This window comes from Silurus aristotelis (assembly GCF_946808225.1).
Source record: "Silurus aristotelis genome assembly, chromosome: 1".
Classification (NCBI taxonomy): Eukaryota; Metazoa; Chordata; class Actinopteri; order Siluriformes; family Siluridae; genus Silurus; species Silurus aristotelis.
Genome location: NC_139574.1, coordinates 8,301,294 through 8,328,786, shown reverse-complemented (window position 1 = coordinate 8,328,786; position 27,493 = coordinate 8,301,294). Strand labels below are relative to the sequence as shown.

General features: G+C 41.6%; 1 protein-coding gene across 3 annotated transcripts in view; it reads right to left on the bottom strand.

Moving 5' to 3' along the window:
- The window catches only part of ccny (cyclin Y), a 60,273-nt gene that overhangs the window by 11,758 nt on the left and 21,022 nt on the right, over nucleotides 1–27,493 (bottom strand). For 2 of the 3 annotated variants that reach the window (XR_014534612.1, XM_083548198.1), the window contains 7 exons: nucleotides 14,910–14,984; nucleotides 14,132–14,152; nucleotides 8,620–8,654; nucleotides 7,192–7,295; nucleotides 6,502–6,537; nucleotides 5,046–5,103; nucleotides 4,815–4,934 (listed from right to left, as the gene is read on the bottom strand). Coding sequence is in view for 1 of the 3 variants with exons in the window: in XM_083548198.1 (XP_083404324.1) it covers nucleotides 4,815–4,934; nucleotides 5,046–5,103; nucleotides 6,502–6,537; nucleotides 7,192–7,295; nucleotides 8,620–8,654; nucleotides 14,132–14,152; nucleotides 14,910–14,984 (449 nt within the window). In the remaining 2 variants the exon portion in view is untranslated. The remainder of the gene's footprint in view (nucleotides 1–4,814; nucleotides 4,935–5,045; nucleotides 5,104–6,501; nucleotides 6,538–7,191; nucleotides 7,296–8,619; nucleotides 8,655–14,131; nucleotides 14,153–14,909; nucleotides 14,985–27,493) is intronic. The other variant, XR_014534613.1, reaches the window with a different exon arrangement.

The following is a 27,493-nucleotide window of genomic DNA, read 5'->3' as shown; positions in this document are numbered from 1 at the left end:
AGTTCCTCAGTAGAAGGCTACCTCTCTTTAGCTTCCTCAGGAAGTGAAGGCTTGTTAGGCGTTCTTCAAAGTGGAGTTAGTGTTGGTAGTCCAAATGAGGTCGTCAGGTATGTGTACACCAAGAAACTTGGTACTACTGACTCACCACACTACAGAGCCACTGATCAGTCTACACAACCATCTTTGTTTTGTCTATGTTAAGAGACAGGTTGTTGTTGTGACACCGGTTCCACCTCCTTTCTGTATGGGGTTTCATCATCACTGGATTCCGACTTTGCGGTGCAGTCATGGGTGAGGTAAACTCTTCATCTGGTAGACCATTATTAATTAAATGAACTGAAACGCTTTAAACCCTGTGCACTCCTGGAACTAAACATTAGGGGGCACTGGTTTATACAGACTGAACCCACAAGTAAGATAATCCACAAGAATGACTTGTCTACAAGCCTAAAACCAGAGTGACCCAAACTGAACACAGACCTTAAATCACGCTGACGTCTCTGCTCGTTTCTCACCTGACCAAGCCACAGTAAGTGTGTATTGATTTCCATCACGGCCGATGAAGACGGCAATCTGGTTCTAACAAAACGCTTCTTCAATCGATGGTAAAATCTTCCCGAGCAGTTTTTCACAAACACAGCGCACCCCCCCCCCCCCTTATATACGTGTCGATTCACAGATAAACAGAGTGCTGTTTCACAGCTTATAGTGCAATTGTTAACTGGAAAAGAGCTGCTCAAGCACCTACACAGTGATATATGGTAGAAAGAGAGAAAGAGCAGTTTAACAAAGTACTGGTTTGTTGCAGCCCCTTATGTTTACACACACAAATAAAAGCTATAACAGAAATACTCTAGGGTTAATGGAGAGAGCGGACTGTAGCTTCTCCTTGACTGCAAACACAACCAAATCAGATCACAGTCCAAACTCAAAAATGCCCCTGTAATCCACTGCAACCAATCCCATCCACCCATCACTGCCAACTCTACCATAACCAGGTTCAGACCACCTCTACTGCTCTGAATTTAACTTTTTTAACCAATCCGATCTCTGTTCACATTCTTTATTTTCATTACAACTAATAGAAACCAATCTATTGGAACCAATTCAATTTCCTTCCTATTCATACAAAAACTGATTTAATCTGTTCCAATCCATGTTCTATTTCAATTTCTATAAGAACCGATCCAATCTAAATTTCCATTCTCCAATTCCACTATAACGATCAGATCTCTTTTCCCACCTCTAATTCCTATAAAACCAATCCAATCTCTTTTTCCACCTCTCATTCCTATATAACAATCCAATCTCTTTTCCCACCTCTAATTCCTATAAAACCAATCCAATCTCTTTTTCCACCTCTCATTCCTATATAACAATCCAATCTCTTTTCCCACCTCTCATTCCTATATAACCAATCCAATCTCTTTTCCCACCTCTAATTCCTGTATAACTAATCCAATCTCTTTTCCCACCTCTAATTCCTGTATAACCAATCCAATCTCTTTTCCCACCTTTAATTCCTGTATAACCAATCCAATCTCTTTTCCCACCTCTAATTCCTATATAACCAATCCAATCTCTTTTTCCACCTCTCATTCCTATATAACAATCCAATCTCTTTTCCCACCTTTAATTCCTGTATAACCAATCCAATCTCTTTTCCCACCTCTAATTCCTATATAACAATCCAATCTCTTTTCCCACCTCTCATTCCTATAGAGCCAATCCAATCTCTTTTCCCACCTCTAATTCCTGTATAACTAATCCAATCTCTTTTCCCACCTTTAATTCCTGTATAACCAATCCAATCTCTTTTTCCACCTCTCATTCCTATATAACAATCCAATCTCTTTTCCCACCTCTCATTCCTATATAACCAATCCAATCTCTTTTCCCACCTCTCATTCCTATATAACCAATCCAATCTCTTTTCCCACCTCTAATTCCTGTATAACTAATCCAATCTCTTTTCCCACCTCTAATTCCTGTATAACCAATCCAATCTCTTTTCCCACCTTTAATTCCTGTATAACCAATCCAATCTCTTTTCCCACCTCTAATTCCTATATAACCAATCCAATCTCTTTTCCCACCTCTAATTCCTATATAACCAATCCAATCTCTTTTCCCACCTCTAATTCCTGTATAACTAATCCAATCTCTTTTCCCACCTCTAATTCCTGTATAACCAATCCAATCTCTTTTCCCACCTTTAATTCCTGTATAACCAATCCAATCTCTTTTCCCACCTCTAATTCCTATATAACCAATCCAATCTCTTTTTCCACCTCTCATTCCTATATAACAATCCAATCTCTTTTCCCACCTTTAATTCCTGTATAACCAATCCAATCTCTTTTCCCACCTCTAATTCCTATATAACAATCCAATCTCTTTTTCCACCTCTCATTCCTATATAACAATCCAATCTCTTTTCCCACCTCTCATTCCTATAGAACCAATCCAATCTCTTTTCCCACCTCTAATTCCTGTATAACCAATCCAATCTCTTTTCCCACCTTTAATTCCTGTATAACCAAGCCAATCTCTTTTCCCACCTCTAATTCCTATAAAACCAATCCAATCTCTTTTTCCACCTCTCATTCCTATATAACAATCCAATCTCTTTTTCCACCTCTCATTCCTATATAACAATCCAATCTCTTTTCCCACCTCTCATTCCTATAGAACCAATCCAATCTCTTTTCCCACCTCTAATTCCTGTATAACCAATCCAATCTCTTTTCCCACCTTTAATTCCTGTATAACCAAGCCAATCTCTTTTCCCACCTCTAATTCCTATAAAACCAATCCAATCTCTTTTTCCACCTCTCATTCCTATATAACAATCCAATCTCTTTTCCCACCTCTCATTCCTATATAACCAATCCAATCTCTTTTCCCACCTCTAATTCCTGTATAACTAATCCAATCTCTTTTCCCACCTCTAATTCCTGTATAACCAATCCAATCTCTTTTCCCACCTTTAATTCCTGTATAACCAATCCAATCTCTTTTCCCACCTCTAATTCCTGTATAACCAATCCAATCTCTTTTCCCACCTCTAATTCCTATATAACCAATCCAATCTCTTTTCCCACCTCTAATTCCTATATAACCAATCCAATCTCTTTTTCCACCTCTAATTCCTATATAACCAATCCAATCTCTTTTTCCACCTCTAATTCCTATATAACCAATCCAATCTCTTTTCCCACCTCTAATTCCTATATAACCAATCCAATCTCTTTTCCCACCTCTAATTCCTATATAACCAATCCAATCTCTTTTTCCACCTCTAATTCCTATATAACCAATCCAATCTCTTTTTCCACCTCTAATTCCTATATAACCAATCCAATTTTTTTTCCCACCTCTAATTTCATCTCCGTACTACTTCCTGTTAAAACTAATCTGATCCGTTTCCATTCTCTAACTCCATCGGAACCAATCTGATCTCTGTCCCCGCCCATTTTATTAAACCCGAGTCTGTTTCGACCCAATCTAAGTCAGTTTAAACCCAAACTTACATTTTTCTCTCTGCCTGCTGTTTGGTAGATGACATGGAGCAACCTGCCCTATCTACCAGCAACCCATGACTGATGCCTTCAACAACAAAAAAAAACCCAGGCTGAGTGTAAACATGATGTTTGTTAGGTTGTAAAAACCTGCTCTATTTATTATTTAACCCCCCCTCCCCTCCCCTCCCCCACACACAAAAGGAATCTACTACTGTGGCTCTTCCAGAATTCTGTGTGTGTGTGTGTGTGTGTGTGTGTGTGTGTGTGTGTGTGTGTGTGTGAGCTATAAGAAGCTGATGTTGGATCGGCGCTGAGTCTCTGACCGGAGGCGTAAGAACAGACGAAGGCTAAAACAAGCTCGTCTTCCTGACCGTAAAACCCGCAGACAGCTGCATCAAATCACACCTCACCACAATGTCATCTCTGGGATGTCGGTCATCAACCCTGTTTCTAAAGGGTCTTTGGGCTAAACTAAAAAACTAGTTCTCACCTGTTTGCTCGGACAGCTGATTAGAATATGACTAAAACGGAAATACATTTATTCTCCAAACAACCAGTTTAGACTGAAGAAGTTAAAATCTGTATATTAAACAGAATTCATACTTTCACCATGAATGAAACTCGGATGAATATCAAGGTGACTCTCGTTCGTTTATTCATCTGTTCATCGTTCCTGTATTTATTTGTATTACTATTAATAAGTGAGAATGAAAAGTTTAACATCTTTATAACCCACTTTGCACTTACATTAGGGCAAAAGTTTGTGGACATCTGACAGGAATTTTTGGAACGTCCCAGTCACTGTTTGTAGTTATAAAAACCTCCACTCTTCTGGGTAGATGTTCCGCTAGATTTTGGCATGTGCTTGTGGAGATTTGTGTGCGATCCATTCAGCTACAAGGGTGTTAGTAAAGTCAGGGGAGGCGAGGAGGCCTGATGTGCAGTCAGCGTTTACATTACACAAAGTCCCCAAGTTACGAAGGTTCGACTTACAATTTTTCTTACGATCTGACGACATAAATATCAAAATATTTTACGTTTCGTGAGGCAGGTAAAGTAGCAGCGCACGTGCAGTTCGACGCGTTGGGGGCGCTTGCGAGAGGCTTCGTGCACAGGGGCATTGTCATGCTGGAACAGGTTGTGTGGGTCAGAACCAAATATTGCTGGAAAATCGGGTGTCCCAATACTTTTGCTCATATTTTATAACCTACAGCCCAAACTTTATTTACTTAAACAGGACTAGTAGGTCCTGGACCCTGTGTGCCCACCCCCCAGTGACCCGAGCCTCACCAGAGTGACGATGGCACACTCGGCCGTGAGCTGGGCGGCGCTGAAAAGCGTCCGTAGGAACCGGTAGATCTGCTTCTGCTCCGGATCGTGCTTATCGTAATCCGCTGGAACCTCCGACTTCTGCAGCACACAGACACAACAAATCTGCACGATGTGTATATTTGTATGTATCTAACATACTGCGTTTTCTCTTGTAAATCTAGAGCGCATTACGTAAGATCAGTGACGTACCGACAACGGGTGAAGCTTCTCATCGAATATGTCCAACACCGTTCGACCCTCTGCATCTCTGAAATGACCAAAAGGACAAAATTAGAGCGTGGACTATTGACAGGAAATCCGTAAACAAGAAAGTACAGCCATGACAGAAGCTCTCTTCCACGAATCCTATTCTGATACCAATGAGAATTCAAAGTTCATATAAAGATCAGGTCAGAAATGCATAGATGCACCCGGAGGAAACGTTTTTCCAGGAAACGTATGATTTTTCTCTAAGCATAGGAGGTGGTATCAAAAAGTTTCCAGACTGGCTCTGTTTACAAAGAAAGCACTTTATTGATTGCACTGGATCTCTGCAATGGTGTCAAAGTGGAGATCACTGAGCTGGATCTTCATCATCAGGAAGAGGGTGGAAGAGCCGAATCCGGCGAGTAGGGTGCTTAAGTGAGAAAAAAGACGTGATAGCAGACAGGATGATGCACAAGGTCAGAATAGTGACTTATGAAGGTCGGTGCTCCCTATGACCATGAGTGCAGCCTTGTGCTGCCATCTGTTGGTGTGTTACAAAACTAGTTTTGAAACTCTTTGATTCCACCTGGTACATATTTGTTATAAATATATATATTTTATGGATTTCTTCATGAGAGATGTCGATCATATGTGGCATTTTACACACGACCACTATCCTCTAATTACTCATACTTTTACTGCTTGAACTTTAAAAACGAGATAATTTGAATAAAAAATCCTGACAATCTCAGTGTGGATATAAATGGAGGTCTGAGGTCTACAGCAGGAGATCTTCCACTGTAACCAATGTACAGCATTTCTTCGTAGAGTTTGCTTTGTGCACAGGGGCATTGTCTTGCTGGAACATGTTTGGGCCTCCCTAGTTCAAGTAACCAACATTGTGGTAGCTTTTTTGGGGGGGGGGAATAAGGCTGAAAAAGTCAGGTGTCCCAATACATTTGGCCATAAATATGTCTTATTTCCCTCATGAACTTTAAACAGTGTTTTCAGGAAGCGAATGAAGTATAAATACATTGAGCGGATGTAACAATTATCTGTAATACTGTTATAGACAAAAAATCAGTACACACACACACACACACACACACACACACACACACACACACACACACACACACACACACACACACACACACACACACACACACACACACACACACACACACACACACACACACACACACGCACAAACACACACGAAACAGCTGTGACCCCACTGGGTCCTGTGCCCATGGAGATCACTTCTGATGTGTGTGGCATTTAGCACTATGGATCCTGGCCTATTTTTGTGCAGCAACACCAGGTTTGGGATGGATGCTAACACTCAGTTGACACCCTGCTTCACTCCGAGCACCTGCAACAGTGAACACACACACACACACACACACACACTGATCACTAATCATCACCACATCCTCACGACAATGTCAACACATACCTGTTCTTTATGTGGTAGTAGATGGCAAGAGCGACACTGTGGGCAAAAAAAACAGAAGATGTAACCACTGAGAAATGACTCTTATACCACTGTGATCGATTAGTGATAGGTTTACATAACTGTAGATAGATAGATAGATAGATAGATAAATAGATAGATAGATAGATAGATAGATAGATAGATAGATAGATAGATAGATAGATAGATAGATAGATAGATAGATAGATAGATAGATAGATAGATCTGAATATAAAAGATACACAGATAAAGTGATAAACACAAACACGGAAAGACAGACAGATGCATAGATAAAAACAGACAGACAGACGTAAAAATACAAAACGGTAAAGAATAAAGAGTGATAGATAATTAGACATAGATAGACAGATAGACAGACATGAAAACAGACAAATATTAAAGATCGTTATAGAATGATAGATAAATAGACAGACAGACAGGCAGAAACAGATGAATATGAAAGATACACAGATACATTGATAGATAAATAGACACAAACACAGACAGACAGACAAATGTGAAAGATACAGAGATAAACAGAAATAAAAAGGATAAAAAAAAACAACAACAATAATCCAATCACAGGTTTATATGCATTATATACATCACTCCTCCCTTCCTTTTTAAGATTTGTTATATCTTAGCTGTGTGTGTTGTTGCAGGACCGCGTACCATTTGATGGTGTATTTGAGGTTGGGTTGACTGACTGTGCTCTCGTCCAGAAAAATAGTTGAGCAGGAGCTGTACTTGCGTCTCATTGGACCAGATGGGTGCAGCTATCGTACACACACACACACACACACACACACACACACACACACACACACACACACACACACACACACACACACACACACACACAAGTTATCATCAAGTATAAAGAAAGAGTGAGAGAGAGGATGCGCCATAGCAAGAGAGAGCAAAGTATAGATACAGATACAGGGGACACAGAAATGGGGATAAATACTGCTATAATGATAGATAGAGAAAGAGAGATAAGGGATAAGAGAGATTGGGATCGACAGACAGAAAGATAGGTGAGACTGAGCCAGACAGACAGAAAGATAAAGGGAGGCAGACAGACAGATGGTTAGTTTGACAGACAGACAGGCAGATAGGAGATACAGACAAAAGATAAAGGTGTGTATGCAGCTCTATCACTCATCTCGTTATGAGGAGGGTACAAGTTAATGTATTTAATGAAATTAGTTCATATCTGTACATCATTTAGGTTATAATGTTGCCTGCTCTGCTTTTACACATAGAGCAACAATATTTCTTTTAGCTGCATAACTTTATAATTTATAGTATGTAGTTTTTCATAATGTGTGTAGCAACAAAACAATTACAGCCAAACTGGTCTAGTTGGATTGTAGTTCAACTCACACTTATTGTTTGGGTTTTCTGTGATTATACTGAAAAAGGTCAGTAAGGAGAATCTCCAGTGCAGCTTACAAACTCATTTAAAAGACATTGATTATAAGGACACAGATGTTGTATGAATTTGTAGCCAAGGAGTTTTATGGTTCTTTCATTTACAGTGATATTTATATATGCACTTTTCCAAAATGTATTGTGGACTGCTCTGAGAATATGTTCTTACTCTTCCAGGGACCCGAATCTGAAGCAAAAGAGGTGCTTTTTAAAGCAGTGGTTCACCAAGGGGGCGTCATACCATGTGGTACTAACATACAGTTCAGCTTCAATTCAATTCATCAGCAAGCAGAACAAAGCAAAACAAAGATTTTGGGCTCTTGATTGTTTGCATAGATATCAATGAGTGATTTGACTCATTAATATCTTTCTATTAATAGATCGGTGTGCTGAGATTCACAGAGTCTTTTCACATCAACTTCTGTCCTGTGATAATGATAACAGGAACATTATAGCCATAATAAATCATAGTACTTTGGATACTTAAATACATTTAAAAGGCAAATACTTTTGTACTTTTCCTCAAGTGGGTCATATTTTACCTACTGTATCTCTACTTTAACTCAAGTACATGCTTTCTGTACTTCGTCCACCACTGCTTATACCAGCTCTGAGTGTGTGTGTGTGTGTGTGTGTGTGTGTGTGTGTGTGCGTGTTGCCACTTACATGGTTCACGTACATGCTTTTCCTCTTTTCCCGGACTGTAAAGAGAAACCGTATGTGTCAGTGAAACACGCCTGAGCAAACACTCTAAACATTACATGAACACAATCTAAAGCGTTAGCAGCCCCAGCCAAAGCTACTACACACACACGCATCAGTACACACATCAATACACACTTAAAAAAATAAAATAAAATAAACGATTACAGCAGAAGATGTTTGCACTCAGATTTCATTTGCTTAATAAATCCCTGTGTTTGTTCGCCGCCTCTGCGAATTCACCGCGACTCTGAAGTCATGCTGCTGCGGGTTTGGCCGCTTGTGTACAGAAATCTCAAAAGCTTTCGATTCAAACACAAACTTTATTTGTGTGGGAGAGGGGAAGTGGGTAGTGTTACACCGGCAAGAGAGGGAATGGGCTACGAGCTTCTCTCCTTCAGGATTAAACACACCCTCAGTGCATCTGACACTCAAAGTCAGCCATGAGGGAGAGTGTGCGAGTGTGTGTGTGTGTGTGTGTGTGTGTGTGGTTCCGTGCAGTCTGACACCTCTGTACAACGAAACCACACACACACACACACACACACATTATATGTATATAATATTTGGGCTGTAATAGTGCACGTAACGCAGTCCTTTTTACATGCGGAACATAGTTAAAATCTGAGTTCCCTCAGGAGCGTATTAAGTGGCGCACCGCACCGTTTGTTTAATCTCTGCCTCGCACTTTGAGTGTAATTTGTTATTATAAAACTTGAAAATATACACAACAATCCCAGGAGTATAAAACAGAAACTAGAGTTAGCGCGGTGTCACTGTGGCTTCTCGCTCCGTACCGGAAACAAGATTTGTAGTGCGCCAAAGTACGATTTGTAGTTTTTTACTCATGCGCAAACTCGCGCCCACTTTCTAGTCATCACCAACACTAGAGACATGATTGGTTTTTTTTACATTTTATGTCCAGCTTCAGAGTTTTTTTTTAAAAAAAGAGAAAATCCTGATAATTCCACATATCGAGGAAGTGAACGAATTTAGGATGGAAGGAATAAAGACATTTGTTAAACGTATGCTGAAATAAGAACAGTTACGTAGAATATATCTTTGGAAAAAAATATATTCATGTAAAACACACACACACACACACACACACACACACACACACACACACACACACACACACACGTATTACCCAAATGGAGTCTACAAATGTAAACTATTTAGATTTATCCAATTATTAATTTTGTGCCAATTTATCGATTACACGATTTAATCAATATAATAAAAAATATATTGCATTAATTTGATTAATTCTATTTTATTTTTTATGAAATATTATTTTATGTAATTTAAGCAGCAGGCATTTTATTTTAAATTGTTGAAATTTTTTTTTTAACTGTTTACAAATATTATTAATAAACTGCATTAATAAAAAAAAGAAAAAAAGAAAAACATTTTACGGTTTGCTTTTCTTCCCTCACACCGTAATGAAATAATAATAATAAACCAAACTTGTTATATATACAGTGTAATATATATATATATATATATATACATATATATATACACATATATATATATACATATACATATACATATATATATATATATAAATAATGGCTGTGAAAAGAATTAAATACAGTGGGTACGGAAAGTATTCAGACCCCCTTAAATTTTTCACTCTTTGTTATATTGCAGCCATTTGCTAAAATCATTTAAGTTAATTCTTCTTCCTCATGAATGTACACACAGCTCCCCATACTGACAGAAAAACACAGAATTGTTGACATTGTTGCAGATTTATTAAAAAAGAAAAACTGAAATATCACATGGTCCTAAGTATTCAGACCCTTTGCTGTGACACTCATATATTTAACTCAGGTGCTTTCCATTTCTTCTGATCATCCTTGAGATGGTTCTACACCTTCATTTGAGTCCAGCTGTGTTTGATTATACTGATTGGACTTGATTAGGAAAGCCACACACCTGTTTATATAAGACCCTCCAGATCACAATGCATGTCAGAGCAAATGAGAATCATGAGGTCAAAAGAACTGCCTGAAGAGCTCAGAGACAGAATTGTGGCAAGGCACAGATCTGGCCAAGGTTACAAAAAGATTTCTGCTGCACTTAAGGTTCCTAAGAGCACAGTGGCCTCCATAATCCTCAAATGGAAGACGTTTGGGACGACCAGAACCCTTCCTAGAGCTGGCCGTCTGGCCAAACTGAGCTATCGGGGGAGAAGAGCCTTGGTGAGAGAGGTAAAGAAGAACCCAAAGATCACTGTGGCTGAGCTCCAGAGATGCAGTCAGGGGATGGGAGAAAGTTGTAGAAAGTCAACCATCACTGCAGCCCTCCACCAGTCGGGGCTTTATGGCAGAGTGGCCCGACGGAAGCCTCTCCTCAGTGTAAGACACATGAAAGCCCGCATGGAGTTTGCTAAAAAACACCTGAAGGACTCCAAGATGGTGAGAAATAAGATTCTTTGGTCTGATGAGACCAAAATAGAACTTTTTGGCCTTAATTCTAAGCAGTATGTGTGGAGAAAACCAGGCACTGCTCATCACCTGTCCAATACAGTCCCAACAGTGAAGCATGGTGGTGGCAGCATCATGCTGTGGGGGTGTTTTTCAGCTGCAGGGACAGGACGACTGATTGCAATCGAGGGAAAGATGAATGCGGCCAAGTACAGGGATATCCTGGACAAAAACCTTCTCCAGAGTGCTCTGGACCTCAGACTGGGCTGAAGGTTTACCTTCCAACAAGACAATGACCCTAAGCACACAGCTAAAATAACGAAGGAGTGGCTTCACAACAACTCCGTGACTGTTCTTGAATGGCCCAGCCAGAGCCCTGACTTAAACCCAATTGAGCATCTCTGGAGAGACCTAAAAATGGCTGTCCACCAATGTTTACCATCCAACCTGACAGAACTGGAGAGGACCTGCAAGGAGGAATGGCAGAGGATCCCCAAATCCAGGTGTGAAAGACTTGTTGCATCTTTCCCAAAAAGACTCCTGGATGTATTAGATCAAAAGGGGGCTTCTACTAAATACTGAGCAAAGGGTCTGAATACTTAGGACCATGTGATATTTCAGTTTTTCTTTTTTAATAAATCTGCAACAATGGCAACAATTCTGTGTTTTTCTGTCAGTATGGGGTGCTGTGTGTACATTCATGAGGAAGAAAAATTAACCTAAATGATTTTAGCAAATGGCTGCAAAATAACAAAGAGTGAAAAATTTAAGGGGGTCTGAATACTTTCCGTACCCACTGTATATATGTTTATTATTAGTGAAATCGAACTCAACACAGAGCATTAACACTAGACATGTTTCAAAAGGTCATACATTTTTTCCAAAGTACTTGTTCATGTCTATTAACCACATTGGAAAAAAAAACAAAAAACATAGAAAAACCAAAGCTTCCCATTAATTTTCTTTCTTTGAACTGAAGCAGTTACTGAAACAAACAAGCCTGTTTACATTTCCATATGACCGAGAAGCTCGTGAAAATGTACTCTTGTAAGTGTTTTTAAGAAATGATGGTGTTTTAAGATACATAAATAATCAGAACAACAAAAAGAACTTTTGCTATGTTTCCACACGGACGGTTTTAATTGCCGGATGTGTGTGTGTTATGGTGGATTTTGGTGCTGATTTAAGACTTGGCGCATCAGTAAAACAAATGTTTAGTGATTAAAAAAATTATTCTGTGGAATTTTATTTATTTTGTATTTTTTTTTTTAAATCTGAGTAAATAAAAGAACACTGTGAATAAATGTGTGCTGCATTAAGTGGTTTTTCTCTTTTTTTTATTTATTTATTTTTATATTAGTGCCGTTAAAAATGGATTTGAGTTAACGTGTTATTAATGCCTTAATTTTGACAGCCCCAAAACACACACACACACACACACACATATATATACATACACATACACACACACAGTTTCAACTTGTGCCAACACAAACCAGCTTAAGCGAGAACAGTCTGGTGCTGCACAAATAACAGCTATATAGCAGCATGCATGAGCTGTTTGCCTTCTAGACTGCTGATTGACCACACACACACACACACACACACACACACACACACACACACACACACACACACACACACACACACACACACTAAGTCTGCATTGCTATTGCAGGAGCCTGTACAATACAGAATGAAAACAGTGGCATGACTCAGTAAACACACCTGAACTGCATGGCAAAGCAGTGCATTAACGCTGTTCTTCATTTACTTTATTCTCCTGAGTGAAATCCATCAGCCAGAATGTGTTCTCTAATCCCAACCCCAACTCTATATCTAATCCCAATTCTAATCCCAACCCCAACTCTATATCTAATCCCAATTCTAATCCCAACCCCAACTCTATATCTAATCCCAATTCTAATCCCAACCCCAACTCTATATCTAATCCCAACCCCAACTCTATATCTAATCCCAATTCTAATCCCAACCCCAACTCTATATCTAATCCCAATTCTAATCCCAACTCTATATCTAATCCCAATTCTAATCCCAACCCCATATCTAATCCCAATTCTAATCCCAACCCCAACTCTATATCTAATCCCAACCCCAACTCTATATCTAATCCCAACCCCAACTCTATATCTAATCCCAATTCTATATCTTATCACAATTCTAATCCCAACCCCAACTCTATATCTAATCCCAACCCCAACTCTATATCTAATCCCAACCCCAACTCTATATCTAATCCCAACCCCAACTCTATATCTAATCCCAACCCCAACTCTATATCTAATCCCAACCCCAACTCTATATCTAATCCCAATTCTATATCTTATCACAATTCTAATCCCAACCACAACTCTATATCTAATCCCAACCCCAACTCTTTATCTATCCCCAATTCTAATCCCAACCCCAACTCTTTATCTAATCCCAATTCTAATTCTAATCCCAACCCCAACTCTATATCTAACCCCAATTCTAATCCCAGCCCCAACTCTATCCCTAACCCCAATTTTTATCCCAACCCTAATGATAATCCCTAACCCCAACCCGCAAATTTTACTCTAACCCCATATCTAACCAGAACCCCTAACCATGGCTGCATGTGAAAATGTCTAACGTTTCAGAATGGAGAATATCCTGTGTACCTATAAATTATAGCTGTTCAATTAAGAAATGATCAAAGGTCGAGTTATCTGATCGTTTACATACAGTTTAAACTGGAGTGTGAAACTGGGCATTATTGTAAATAAAGTTGATCACTTGTTAGCAAAATCAGCATAATTTCTCCAGTACAGCATCAAACATGCAAACGTCCAAAAACAAAAGTCTAGACAAACACTGAGCACACGAAGCTTTTGTGACCGATGAACAGGACCGCTTAATGAGAACAGCTGCTTTCTTGCGCGCACACACACACACACACACACACACACACACACACACACACACACACACACACACACACACACACACACACACACACACGAATACGATTTTTTCATTAGCCTTGGTATTGGACGTACCTTTCTTGCTGGAAGGAACAACTGAAAGACAAGAAATGATGTGAATTCTTATCGGGATTATTTCTCCATAAAGTATTAAGCAGAGGACACATTTTTCTTCTGGATTTAATCGGGTTTATTCATGCACCATCAGCAGCGCTGTGCTTTACTACTTCTATAATTTACTCTTTTTCGGTTTGTACATCGCCTTAAAAAAAAAAAAAAAGGAATCAGTCACGCTCCAAACCACGAGACACACACACACACACACACACGCGCGTGTGTTCAGGGAGTTCATTTATATTAAAACAAAGGTGCTAATGATGGGCATTAAAAAGAGCTGGAAATCACACTAACAGCATCTCACACAGAGCACAACCCTGATTCCCAGAGCAATCTCAGCCAGAGGCACAGAGCTAAATGAAACCATTATTCACACACACACACACACACACCCCACTGTAAGCACTGAACGCAGTGCCCCACATCTCTATCAGAATACAGTACTCTTGTATTTGTACAAATGTAGTATTACTCAGTAAAAAAGGCACAACCTGAGAAGTCTGTGGGGTTGTTGGATGCATTAAAGGAGGCGTGGCCAAGAATTTTGGTCATTTTCAACAAATACAATAATGCACATACTGCATAAATACACTACAAACAAAGCTTTAAGTGGTATCATATTAAAGCACATTATATATACAGTAATCATCCGCTTTACCGCGGTTAGAATCTCGAGCCCCGAGATCAGTCATCATTCTCAAGGCAATAAGAAGGTGACACACTGACACACACTCACCGTCCGTCTGAGACTTGCTGAGGAAGATGGTGCTGGTGCGCGGGTGATCTGACGGGTTGTACTCCATGTTCAGCTCTGAAAGGACACACAGAACAGCAATCAGAAACTGAAACCCCAGAAAAAAATACGCAGCATTCAATTTTGTAGCGATGAAACCGTGGGCCAGGTGAAAGAGATCAACAAACGAGCAGAACCAGAGAATCAGTCGTGATACAAAGCTGCAGTTACACTGCACGGACACCAGAGGGATCACCAGTAACCGCTGGTTTTATTGACTCGTTTAAGAAGCATGAATCAGTCCAAAAGAAAAGGGTTTGGACTTGAACTTTTTTTTAACTGAATAAAATGGAAAATAAACCTTTTAAAACGGATACTGAATAAAAAAATATAAATAAATAAAACTCCATGTAACATAGTACTGAACTTTATTCCAAAAATAAACTGCTGGATTATGAGAATGTGCAAAATACAACAAAAATAAAAATATATATTTATTAGAATAATAAATATGAAGGAAGATAAGACATGCATTCAAACTGAAACAAAGTAACACTGAAAATAACTAAAAACAACTACATCCAAAATTAATTTTAAAAAATTGTATAATAATAAAAAAAAGACAAATATATGCACTTGACATCTGTGATCCTCTGGAGGGTGCTCTCATACTGTATAACACGACCTGGAAAAACTATCCGGATGATTGTTTTTGCAGATAGATCCAGCAAACAATGTCAAGTGGCGAATAATCATTAAACTGATGAATCGGTCTCTCTCTCACACACACACACTTTCATTTGAAAAGCTTAACTGGCAGTGTGTTATCTATATACAAATTGCATAATCACAGAGATTTACATCACTCTTCCATTGCAAGCAATACAGCTGACCTCGTGCTCACACACACACACACACACACACACACACACACACACACACAATCGTCATCATCTCAGAACAGGAAGAGGAAAGATGTAGGCACACCCAGCACACAACAGAGAGGAAACACAGGCCTTTCCTCTCAGCTTTACAGGGAGCCGAATTGTTCAGTTCCACCATCCCTTTTTTCTGTGTGTGTGTGTGTGTGTGTGTGTGAGAAAGAGTGTGTGTCCTACAGACAGGTTAATACACTTTGTTAATGAAATGAGAGGCATCATAAGGGATACAATACACACAAAAAAAAGCAGGAAAAAGAAAAGAGGGCTTTGTGCATGCAAGCTGTTTGAAGCCGTGTGAGAGCCACTCGAGCCTCAAAGGATCCTGAACCTTAACCACACACACACACACACAAGCAGGAGGGTGATAAATAAAAGATGGAGATCAGCTCCATGTGGGAGAGAAGTGATGGACTGAGAAAAGAGAGAGAGAGACAGTGCAAGATAAAAAAATAAAAAGTGTGCACATCTGCATTACCAGCACATTAGCTGAAGAACTACAAACCAACACACACACACACACACACACACACACACACACACACACACACACACACACACACACACACACACACACACACACACACACACACAGGTAAGTATAGTTTGAAGGTGTGTGCCTGGAGCTACACCCAACAGTGCTACCACGGTCATGATAAGTGATATTTATTCAACATTGATAAAACAGTGGATCACGTGACTTTGAGGTGACGTATAAGAAGCAACACATCCGAAATAACATCAAATACACGTCCAATACGAAAACGTCTTTGCGCCAGTGACATATAGTAATAACGATCATCATATTTTCTTTTGTATAGCGCAGTTAAAACTAGCTTTTCGAGGCAGTGGAAAGCACATAAGAGCAAAAAATGTAGGCTTTAAAAAAAAAAGAATAGGAAAGGCCTTATAACCCATGGGGGAGTAAATGAGTCAGACGAACGAAAGTGTGGCATACAGGCACGGAAGTGTGGCATACAGATGCAGACAGCTGTTATAACCCCACACACACACACTTTTTTTAAGATGTAATGTGTGTTGAATTGTGACTGTACATTACGATGATTACAGCTGTTCATAAGGCAGCACATTAATATAGAACAGGGATTAAAATGATCAAAGCTTCCAAGTACAACTGCTTGAACTCAGATCTTACAGCCAATCAGAGTTGAGTATTCAGGCCGACCGGGTCATAAATAATTTGTGTATAAGCACCTGGTTGATGGAATAGAGACCAGCACAAAGCAGAGTGGGTAATTTGCCAGTGATTGCAGGATGTTTCGTGTAGCGGTCAACCGATCAATCGGTTTTTCCCCTATAGCTGATTGCTGGAACTATCGGCAAAAATCTATAGCGATTCTAGGGGCAACTCGCTGACTCCAAGTGCTGTTTGTTGTATTTACATGTAAGACTGCGTGCTGCATGAAGAGCGTGATATTATATATCTTATTTATGATTTATTCATTAAATTTTTTTAAATTATTGAATTTATTGGATTTAGCACATTTTCATGATTCAGTAGGTTTTGTTTTTAAAGATCAGTACTAGTTTAATTCGATTTGTATAGCCTGTTTTAATGGGCATTGTCTCAAAACAGCTTTGCACAGATAAAAGAACGTGCAAGTTCATCGTCTGTGTTGGTTCCTTGTAATTGTTTACTCCTGATGAGCAAGACGGGTTTTTGGGAGCATTTAAGATGGAGTGTTATTTGTTTTGTTTCTTTTTATCCTGTATCCATTTAAAAAACTTGGTTGAATAATCGGTTATCGGCAATTACGATCCAACCTAGTTTTTGGTCAAATCCATTATCAGTCAACATCTACTTTCGTGTAGGAATATGAGTGACAGGTCATGCAGGTTTGGGTTTTAAAGACAGATTTGTATGTGATGTGAAACGATAGAGAGACAAGAAAGATCCTGGTCTAATTAGAGTACAGCAGCGATAAACCATTGTTCACTCTTTGTCCTCTCTCTTTGCCTTTACGGCCTTTAGGAGACGCCATATGCAGAGCGCTTAAATTTTTTTTATCTTATTCATATAACTGAGCAGCAGGGGTTAAGGGTCTTGCTCGGGGGGTCAGGAGTGGCAACTCGGTGTGGCTGGGATTTGAACTCAACCTCCGGGTCCAAACCCCAATGCCTTAATCACCAAGTTAACACCATCACCCTCTCTCTTTGGCTCCCCCAGGTCTCTCTTTGGCTCCCCCAGGTCTCTCTTTGGTTCCCCCAGGTCTCTCTTTGGTTCCCCCAGGTCTCTCTTTGGTTCCCCCAGGTCTCTCTTTGGTTCCCCCAGGTCTCTCTTTGGTTCCCCCAGGTCTCTCTTTGGTTCCCCCAGGTCTCTCTTTGGTTCCCCCAGGTCTCTCTTTCCCCATCACTCCTCTATTCCCTCTTCCTTCCTCTCCATGTGTTACCTTCCCCATTTTACAATTCAATTTTAGCTGTATTTTATAGGTATATAAAACCTAAAAGTAGGTTATAAAACCTAAACTATTCCACTAATGCCTACTAGTTTATCCCTGATGAGCCCCATTAAAAGAAATATATTGTTCATGTTACAGTTGAAACCATTTTCACAAAATTCTATTCAGCCACACTGTGGTTAAGCAGCATGATTGAACGGTACTTTTGGATAGTACCATTAATTACGGTTCCACTTTTTGCAGTAAGCAATTATCCCTTGTAAAAGTGCACCAGCTGCTCGGTGGTAAACTCCACCTCGATACGTTTACCCTCCAAATCACGTGGATGGGCAAACCTTTGCTCTGTATCCCACGGTAACGGTGGCACTTGGACAGAAGGCGGAAAAAGATGGATGCAGAAAATGAGGCATATACAATGCAATACAACGTGGAAGATGTTGCTCTAGATTTTGGAGTGCGCTTGTGGAGATTTGTGCCCATTCAGCCACAAGGGTGTTAGTAAAGTCAGGTACTGATGAAGGGGAGGTGAGGACGCCTGGGGGTGCAGTCAGCTTTCACATGAAGTGTTTGATAGGTTTGAGGTCAGAACTCTATAGCAGGCCACTCAACATCTTGCACTTCCAAAACTGGTCTTCAAGATCTTCCAATCGGCAAAGTCCTAAATCACAGCCCGGCTCCTATGTTCCCTTTAAAGTGCCAAGCTGTAATACAAAAATAATGCAGAACTTCATGTCAATCAGATGCTGCAGTGATGAAACTGTCGGACGGTGCCATTATGCATGTGCTCAACACCTTTTTGCATTAGCGTCAATTCAGGAAATACAGTCAACCCCCGATAATTCGCGGCTTGGGAAAAAAATTGGGGGTTCTCACTCTGAACCTAACCAACAGCAAGTTACGGATTATCTTAAAATTCGGAATTCGGACCGAACGTTCAGGAACATTAGGAATAACATTGTTTTTACTAACAAATTATTTCACACACTATTGTATTATTTATTTTACGTGATAAAGCCATAATGTCCATTTTCTGTTGAGTTTGCATCAAAAAGGAACCAACTTACTGGCGTAATGTCTGGATGAATTTACTAAGGTACCATTGAAGCCAATTTTCAGAACACGTGTGGTTTATGTTCTAAGACCCCTGTACTGTTTAAACTTTATATGGCTGAAATGACAGTTGACGACTTGCACTGTAGGTGTAGCAACAAGTACGTGATCAGGTTCCCTCAGGTCCAGGCTGTTTTTTTTTTTTCTTCTAGTTGGAGGCTAAAAAAACGAGTTTCAAGGGGTGTAACAGTACAGGTATCAGCACCAAACCGTTTCGGTACTCGACTTTCGGTGCAATCTTTGTTTTACGTGTGCACCATATTACAATCTATATTTCCTCACGAATATATTAAATAGTGGATAACGAATGTGTTTAGCCTCTGCCTCACACTTTAAGAGCAGCAAATGGATGACTGAACGATGGATGGAATGAATTTGTGTATTAATAAATAAATAACGTGTTTTTTTTAAATAGCAGACATTTGTTAAAATATGCTGAAATAAGTCGAACATATCTTTCAAAAATGTTATATTAAATGTAAAGAAAAACCCATTTATATGCACATCTGCATTACCCAAAAAGGGTAACAAATATATACATTGAAACTCAAATTGTCCATGTATTTATTATTTAATCGATTTATTTCATGCCAGTTTGAAAGATTACTCGATTTAATCAATATAATTAAAATATATATATTTTTTTCTATTTTATTTTTCTATATTAAATTTTTTAATTAAACCAAGCAGGCATTTTATTTAAAATTATATATAAAAAAATGTAAACTGTTGTTCACAAATGTTAATAATAAACAAACTAAATAAAAAAATGACCGATTTATTATATTGCATTTCATTCCCCATAACCGTACCGAAAATGAACAAACCGTGACTTTGAAACCGAGGTACAAACCGAATCCCAGCCATTTCATGGGGAATTTAAATAACAAAAAAATCTGCTGTGAGAAAACATTTGTATTATTTTTTTATATTCTGCAGAAATGCTGAAGGACCTCATGAGTATTCGTGTTTTGACTAATGAATTCAGATGTCTCGGTGCTGCTCAGCAGGAACGAAGGACTGTGAAGTGGTCTTTAATGAGGCTAATAAAACTGCGCCAGCCTGAGCAATCTTTCTCTCTCGCTCTCTTTCGATTTCTCTCTCTCTTTGAATACTAATAAAAGGTAAAATGAGAGGGGAAAACGACGCGGAGGCGCTAATGACTGGTATTTAATCTCACTGCTCTGGCCGTGTTTTACGCGTCAGCTCAAGGACGGTTTCTCAGGGGACAGCGTGACGTCCGCACGTGGCGCACGACTCCTCGGAATGACGCAAAATAAAAAAAAACACACTAGTCTTCTGATCGTCATTACCGTTATGCTTGTGTGTAGCACAGTGGGGCCTCAGGCGTTACTCGCAGTGGTTATTAGAGACCTGCTGAGTGAATACATTTTGTTTATTACGCTCTGCCTGTGCTGCCGTGAGCCGTTTTACAGAGCCGGCCTGCTCCTAAGCGCCTTTGAATTGCCATGAAGAAATAATTGAGCAACGCATCCTGGTCCGGCCCGGCAGCCTTTCCTGCTCTCGTGTCTGTAGAGTGTCTCTCAGCACGGCGAGATACACGTACGCAGGCTGAGAGCGAGAGACGCTATTCGTCGTTACTGAAGACTGTTGGGAAGTCGACAGTAACTCAAAGATCCACGCAAATCGCCAAGTAGTGTTTCTACACGTGTTTACTCCTTATTACTTTATTCATCTTTATACTGATCTAACAGACCGATTTACACATACACACAGACGCACACACAGACGCACGCACCAACCATTACTCATTCTTCCTGCGAGCACTGACAGATGGCTAAGCGCTTCCTGTGCAGGGACGAGGTCATTTCCTCTTTCTAGCTTCACATCTCAGTTGCGACTAGCCTCTGTGTTAATGTGCATTAATTATTCTAATGAATCTCACACACACACACACACACACACACACACACACACACACACACACACACACACACACACACACACACACACAGTGTATCGATGCCCCGCTATAGACGGTAGTGTAAATAAATACCAGGAGTGTATTGTGTAGCGCTGACGCACAGGGAGAGAGTGAAAGGAAGGAAAAGCCCATTGTGTTTCAAATACCACACTGCCCCATGGTGCAGAGACGAGCAAAACTGCCCCATGGTGCACAACAGTCCTGCCCTGTGGAGCGAAGACCAAAAATCCTGCCCCATGGTGTATAAACCAGAAGTCCTGCCCCATGGTGTATAAACCAGAAGTCCTGCCCCATGGTGGAGACACCAGAAGTCCTGCCCCATGGTGGAGACACCAGAAGTCCTGCCCCATGGTGGAGACACCAGAAGTATTGCCCCATGGTGGAGACACCAGAAGTATTGCCCCATGGTGCAGAAACCAGAAGTCCTGCCCCATGGTGGAGACACCAGAAGTATTGCCCCATGTTGCAGAAGCATTGCCCCATGGTGGAGAAACCAAAAGTCCTGCCCCATGGGGGAGAAACCAGAAGTCCTGCCACATGGGGGAGAAACCAGAAGTCCTGCCCCATGGGGGAGAAACCAGAAGTCCTGCCCCATGGGGGAGAAACCAGAAGTCCTGCCCCATGGGGGAGAAACCAGAAGTCCTGCCCCATGGGGGAGAAACCAGAAGTCCTGCCCCATGGGGGAGAAACCAGAAGTCCTGCCCCGTGGGGGAGAAACCAGAAGTCCTGCCCCGTGGGGAAGAAACCAGAAGTCCTGCCCCGTGGGGGAGAAACCAGAAGTCCTGCCCCGTGGGGGAGAAACCAGAAGTCCTGCCCCATGGGGGAGAAACCAGAAGTATTGCCCCATGGAGTAGATACCAGAAGTATTGCCCCATAGTGAAAAAAACAGAAGTATTGCCCCATGGTGGAGAAACCAGAAGTCCTGCCCCATGGTGGAGAAACCAGAAGTCCTGCCCCATGGTGGAGAAACAAGTGGTTCGGCCTCCTTGGTGCAGAAACCAGAAGTAGTTCCATCATAGTTAACACTGAGCAGAAACATCACGCAAAACCTGTTCCAGAGCTCGTCCACAAGCAGATTTGAGTTCAGAGAAAGGGGTTAAGATGTTGGACTTCATGAGTTCAAACCCCAACACCGCCAAGCTGTTGGGCCCTTGAGTAAGGCCCTTAACACTCAACTGCTCAGCTGTATACATGAAATAAATATGTTTTGCATAAGAGCATATAACACCAGAAAGTGGTTTATTTTTGAACGACACACGCACGCACGCACGCACGCACGTGAGGTAACATGAGCTCAGGTTCGAGCCCTGGAGCTATGAGGAATCACCGTTACCCGATCTGTCCATCCAGATCAAAGCACAACAAACTGCAAACACAATCTATTCATCTCTCTCTCCCTCTCTCTATCCATCACTCAGGTCAATCACTCTCATCTCTCAGTCATCCTACTTTCATCTCTTGTTTTATTGTCTTTCTCTTCCTCTCACCCCCCCACCCACCTCTTTATCCTTTTTCATCTGTCCTCCTTTGCCTTCTTTCCTCTATTGCTCTTCTTCCTTTCCCCCTCTTTTTCTCTTCATCTCTTGCCATCTCAATCATCTTTGTCTCTTCGCCACTCTTTTGCACCTTCCGTCATCTCTCCTCTCCATTTTCCTGTTTTCTCTCCTTTCCTGCACTTCCACAGTCTTTTTTCCCTCCACCTCTCCTTTTCTCTCATCCACTTACTTCTTTCTTCTTCACCTAATCTAATCTTGATCCGTCTCTTTCTCTTTCAAAACAGAAGCTGGTCTGGATAAAAGAAGAAAGAAAACAGCTGCTATGGTTCATCTGCACTCCTTTTTCCTGATCATTTCATCTTCTGTTCAGGAACAACAAAACACCAGAATCAACAGTCGGCAGAACCGCCGACTGAAACAGCAGACTTTTAAATTATATACAAAACACACACCCAACCCACCTGACTTTTCCACCCATAATAATTTTCCACAATCCCCCTGTGCACAAAGCAAACTCCATGAAGATCTGCTTTACATGGGCTGGAGTGAAAGATTTCCTGCTATAGAGATCTGATCTCAACACTACTGAACACCTTAGGGGTGAATGTGAACACTGACTGAACCCCAGACCTCCAACCTACATTAGTACCGGACTTTACTAACACACTTACAGCGGAATGAGCACAAATCTCCAATAATCTAGTGGAACATCTTACCAGAATAGTGGAGAACAGCAAACAGGGACTACATGTAAAACGGGATGTTCGAAAAGCACACATTTTACATTTCTATTTATGTACAGTTGGTGACGGTGGTGTGTGTGTGATGGCGGTGTGTCGTAGATGTTAGTGGTGTGTGATGGTGAAAGATGATGGTGGTGTGAGATGGTGGTGTGTGAGATGGTGGTTTGTGGTAGATGATGTAGTAGATGGTGCTGTGTGATGGTGATTGTGTGTGATGGTGTGTGGTGGGGGTGGAGGATCATGGTATGTGATGCTGGTGTGGTAGATGACTGTGGTAGATAATGGTGGTTTGTGATAGTGGTAGATGATGGTGTGTGATGGTGGTAGATAATTGTGTGTGATGGTGGTGTGTGATGGTGGTAGATAAGTGTGTGTGACGGTGATAAATAATTGTGCCTGACGGTGATAAATAATTGTGTGTGATGGTGGTTTGTGATGGTGGTAGATGATGGTGTGTGATGGTGGTAGATAATTGTGTGTGATGGTGGTGTGTGACGGTGATAAATAATTGTGTCTGACGTGATAAATAATTGTGTGTGATGGTGGTTTGTGATGGTGGTAGATGGTGGTGTGTGACGGTGGTAGATGGTGGTGTGTGACGGTGGTAGATGGTGGTGTGTGACGGTGGTAGATGGTGGTGTGTGACGGTGGTAGATGGTGGTGTGTGACGGTGGTAGATGGTGGTGTGTGACGGTGGTAGATGATGGTGTGTGACGGTGGTAGATGATGGTGTGTGACGGTGGTAGATGATGGTGTGTGACGGAGGTAGATGATGGTGTGTGACGGAGGTAGATGATGGTGTGTGACGGAGGTAGATGATGGTGTGTGACGGTGGTAGATGATGGTGTGTGACGGTGGTAGATGATGGTGTGTGACGGTGGTAGATGATGGTGTGTGACGGTGGTAGATGGTGTGTGACGGTGGTAGATGATGGTGTGTGACGGTGGTAGATGATGGTGTGTGACGATGGTGTGTGACGGTGGTAGATGGTGGTGTGTGACGGTGGTAGATAATTGTGTGTGATGGTGGTAGATGATTGTGACGATGGTAGATGGTGGTGTGTGACGGTGGTAGATAATTGTGTGTGATGGTGGTAGATGATTGTGACGATGGTGTGTGACGGTGGTAGATGATGGTGTGTGACGGTGGTAGATGGTGGTGTGTGACGATGGTGTGTGACGGTGGTAGATGGTGGCGTGTGACGGTGGTAGATAATTGTGTGTGATGGTGGTAGATGATTGTGACGATGGTGTGTGACGATGGTGTGTGACGGTGGTAGATGGTGGTGTGTGACGGTGGTAGATGGTGGTGTGTGACGGTGGTAGATAATTGTGACGATGGTGTGTGACGGTGGTAGATGATGGTGTGTGACGGTGGTAGATGGTGGTGTGTGACGGTGGTAGATGATGGTGTGTGACGGTGGTAGATGGTGGTGTGTGACGGTGGTAGATGGTGGTGTGTGACGGTGGTAGATGGTGGTGTGTGACGGTGGTAGATGGTGGTGTGTGACGGTGGTAGATGGTGGTGTGTGACGGTGGTAGATAATTGTGTGTGACGGTGGTAGATGATTGTGACGATGGTGTGTGACGGTGGTAGATAATTGTGTGTGACGGTGGTAGATGGTGGTGTGTGACCGTGGTAGATGGTGGTGTGTGACGGTGGTAGATGGTGGTGTGTGACGGTGGTAGATGGTGGTGTGTGACGGTGATAGATGGTGGTGTGTGACGGTGATAGATGGTGGTGTGTGACGGTGATAGATGGTGGTGTGTGACGGTGATAGATGGTGGTGTGTGACGGTGGTAGATGGTGGTGTGTGACGGTGGTAGATAATTGTGTGTGACGGTGGTAGATAATTGTGACGATGGTGTATGACAGTGGTAGATAATTGTGTGTGACGGTGGTAGATGGTGGTGTGTGACGGTGGTAGATGGTGGTGTGTGACGGTGGTAGATGGTGGTGTGTGACGGTGGTAGATGGTGGTGTGTGACGGTGGTAGATGATGGTGTGTGACGGTGGTAGATGATGGTGTGTGACGGTGGTAGATGATGGTGTGTGACGGTGATAGATGGTGGTGTGTGACGGTGATAGATGGTGGTGTGTGACGGTGGTAGATGGTGGTGTGTGACGGTGGTAGATGATTGTGACGATGGTGTATGACGGTGGTAGATAATTGTGTGTGACGGTGGTAGATGGTGGTGTGTGACGGTGGTAGATGGTGGTGTGTGACGGTGGTAGATGGTGGTGTGTGACGGTGGTAGATGGTGGTGTGTGACGGTGGTAGATGGTGGTGTGTGACGGTGGTAGATGGTGGTGTGTGACGGTGGTGTGTGACGATGGTAGATGATGGTGTGTGACAGTGGTAGATGGTGGTGTGTGAAGGTGGTAGATAATTGTGTGTGACGGTGGTAGATGATGGTGTGTGACGGTGGTAGATGGTGGTGTGTGACGGTGGTAGATGGTGGTGTGTGACGGTGGTGTGTGACGGTGGTAAATGGTGGTGTGTGACGGTGTGTGATGGTGGTGTGTGATGGTGGTAGATGATGGGGTGTGTGCTGATGAAGGTGATGGTTTAAAATAAAGATGTTTAGTGTTATGGTGTGTGATGGTAATGATAGAATGGGATGATGATGGCGTGTGAGTGTTCCACTGCGTCAGAGTCGCTCCGGGAGAATCTGTTAAGAAAGATCTGGCTCACTGAGACGCCATCTGTGCCATGCACACCATGACTGACCTGACTGCCTGATATATGCACACGCACGCACACGCACGCACACGCACAGAGTAACGAGTCATGTTTATGAATGTTTTCATGTACAGTATTTTTTTTTTTTATTTGTATATGGACAATCCCTTCTTGCACAACCTACTGTACTGGTCAGTTTTTCCTTTTCTCATGTTTGTGTTATTTTTTTTTGCACTGAATGTTGCACTGTGTGTTGTTAGTTTAGAGTTAGTGTGTACTTCTGTGTTCCTTTTGTTAATTTCTGTTTGCTGTAGCACCGTAGTCCTAGAGAAACGTTGTTTCGTTTTACTGTATACTACACTGTGCATGGTTGAAATGATAAAGCCGACTTGACCTGAGACTTGACTTGACCTGAGACTTGACTTGACCTGAGACTTGACTTGACCTGAGACTTGACTTGACCTGAGACTTGACTTGACCTGAGACTTGACTTGACCTGAGACTTGACTTATTTCCTGTTGTCTCTTTTAGCCCACAGCGATTCTCCAACACTAATATTATTGCTTTCATTTCACTTGTATCCATTTAATGTTGGCTGAAATCTACAAACCTACTGATGGGCTGATAATATTTAGCATCTCATAATAAATAAATATCAGGCAGGAAGTGAAAGTTGGTTGTGTGAGAAACGTGTGTGAATGCGAGGATGAAGACAAAATGGAAGTGATCAGACGACTGGATCGAGATACAGTGGTCCACGGAGGGATGAACCACAAACCGGCGACAGGGTGTCGGATATCTGAGGCTCGTTGCAGGACGAGGGCAATGAAGGCTATTCTGTCTGGTCTGGAGTGACAGACTACCACGGTAGACGTCTGCAAATCTCTGTCTATCTCTCTGCTCATCATCTCCTATATCGTTATCTCTCTCCATCATGCTCACTCTCCAATTATCACTATCTCTCTGGATATCTCCTACCTCTACATCACTATTGCTTACTTCTCTTCATCTCTCTTTTGCATTTTCCTTCATCTCTCCCATCACTCAACTCCTCACTGTCTCTCTCCTCTGCATCCTGTCTATCTCCTCCTCCCAGCTTCCCTTTATCTCTATTAGAAAACACTTATTTTACTAGTGTGTGATAGACAGATGACGTGTCGTTATGTGAAGTTACACTGACAGAACAGAGCACGTCGACCCAAACAGAAACCGTCCAGCAGAGGAAAAGCACGACTGAGGCCCTACAGACCCA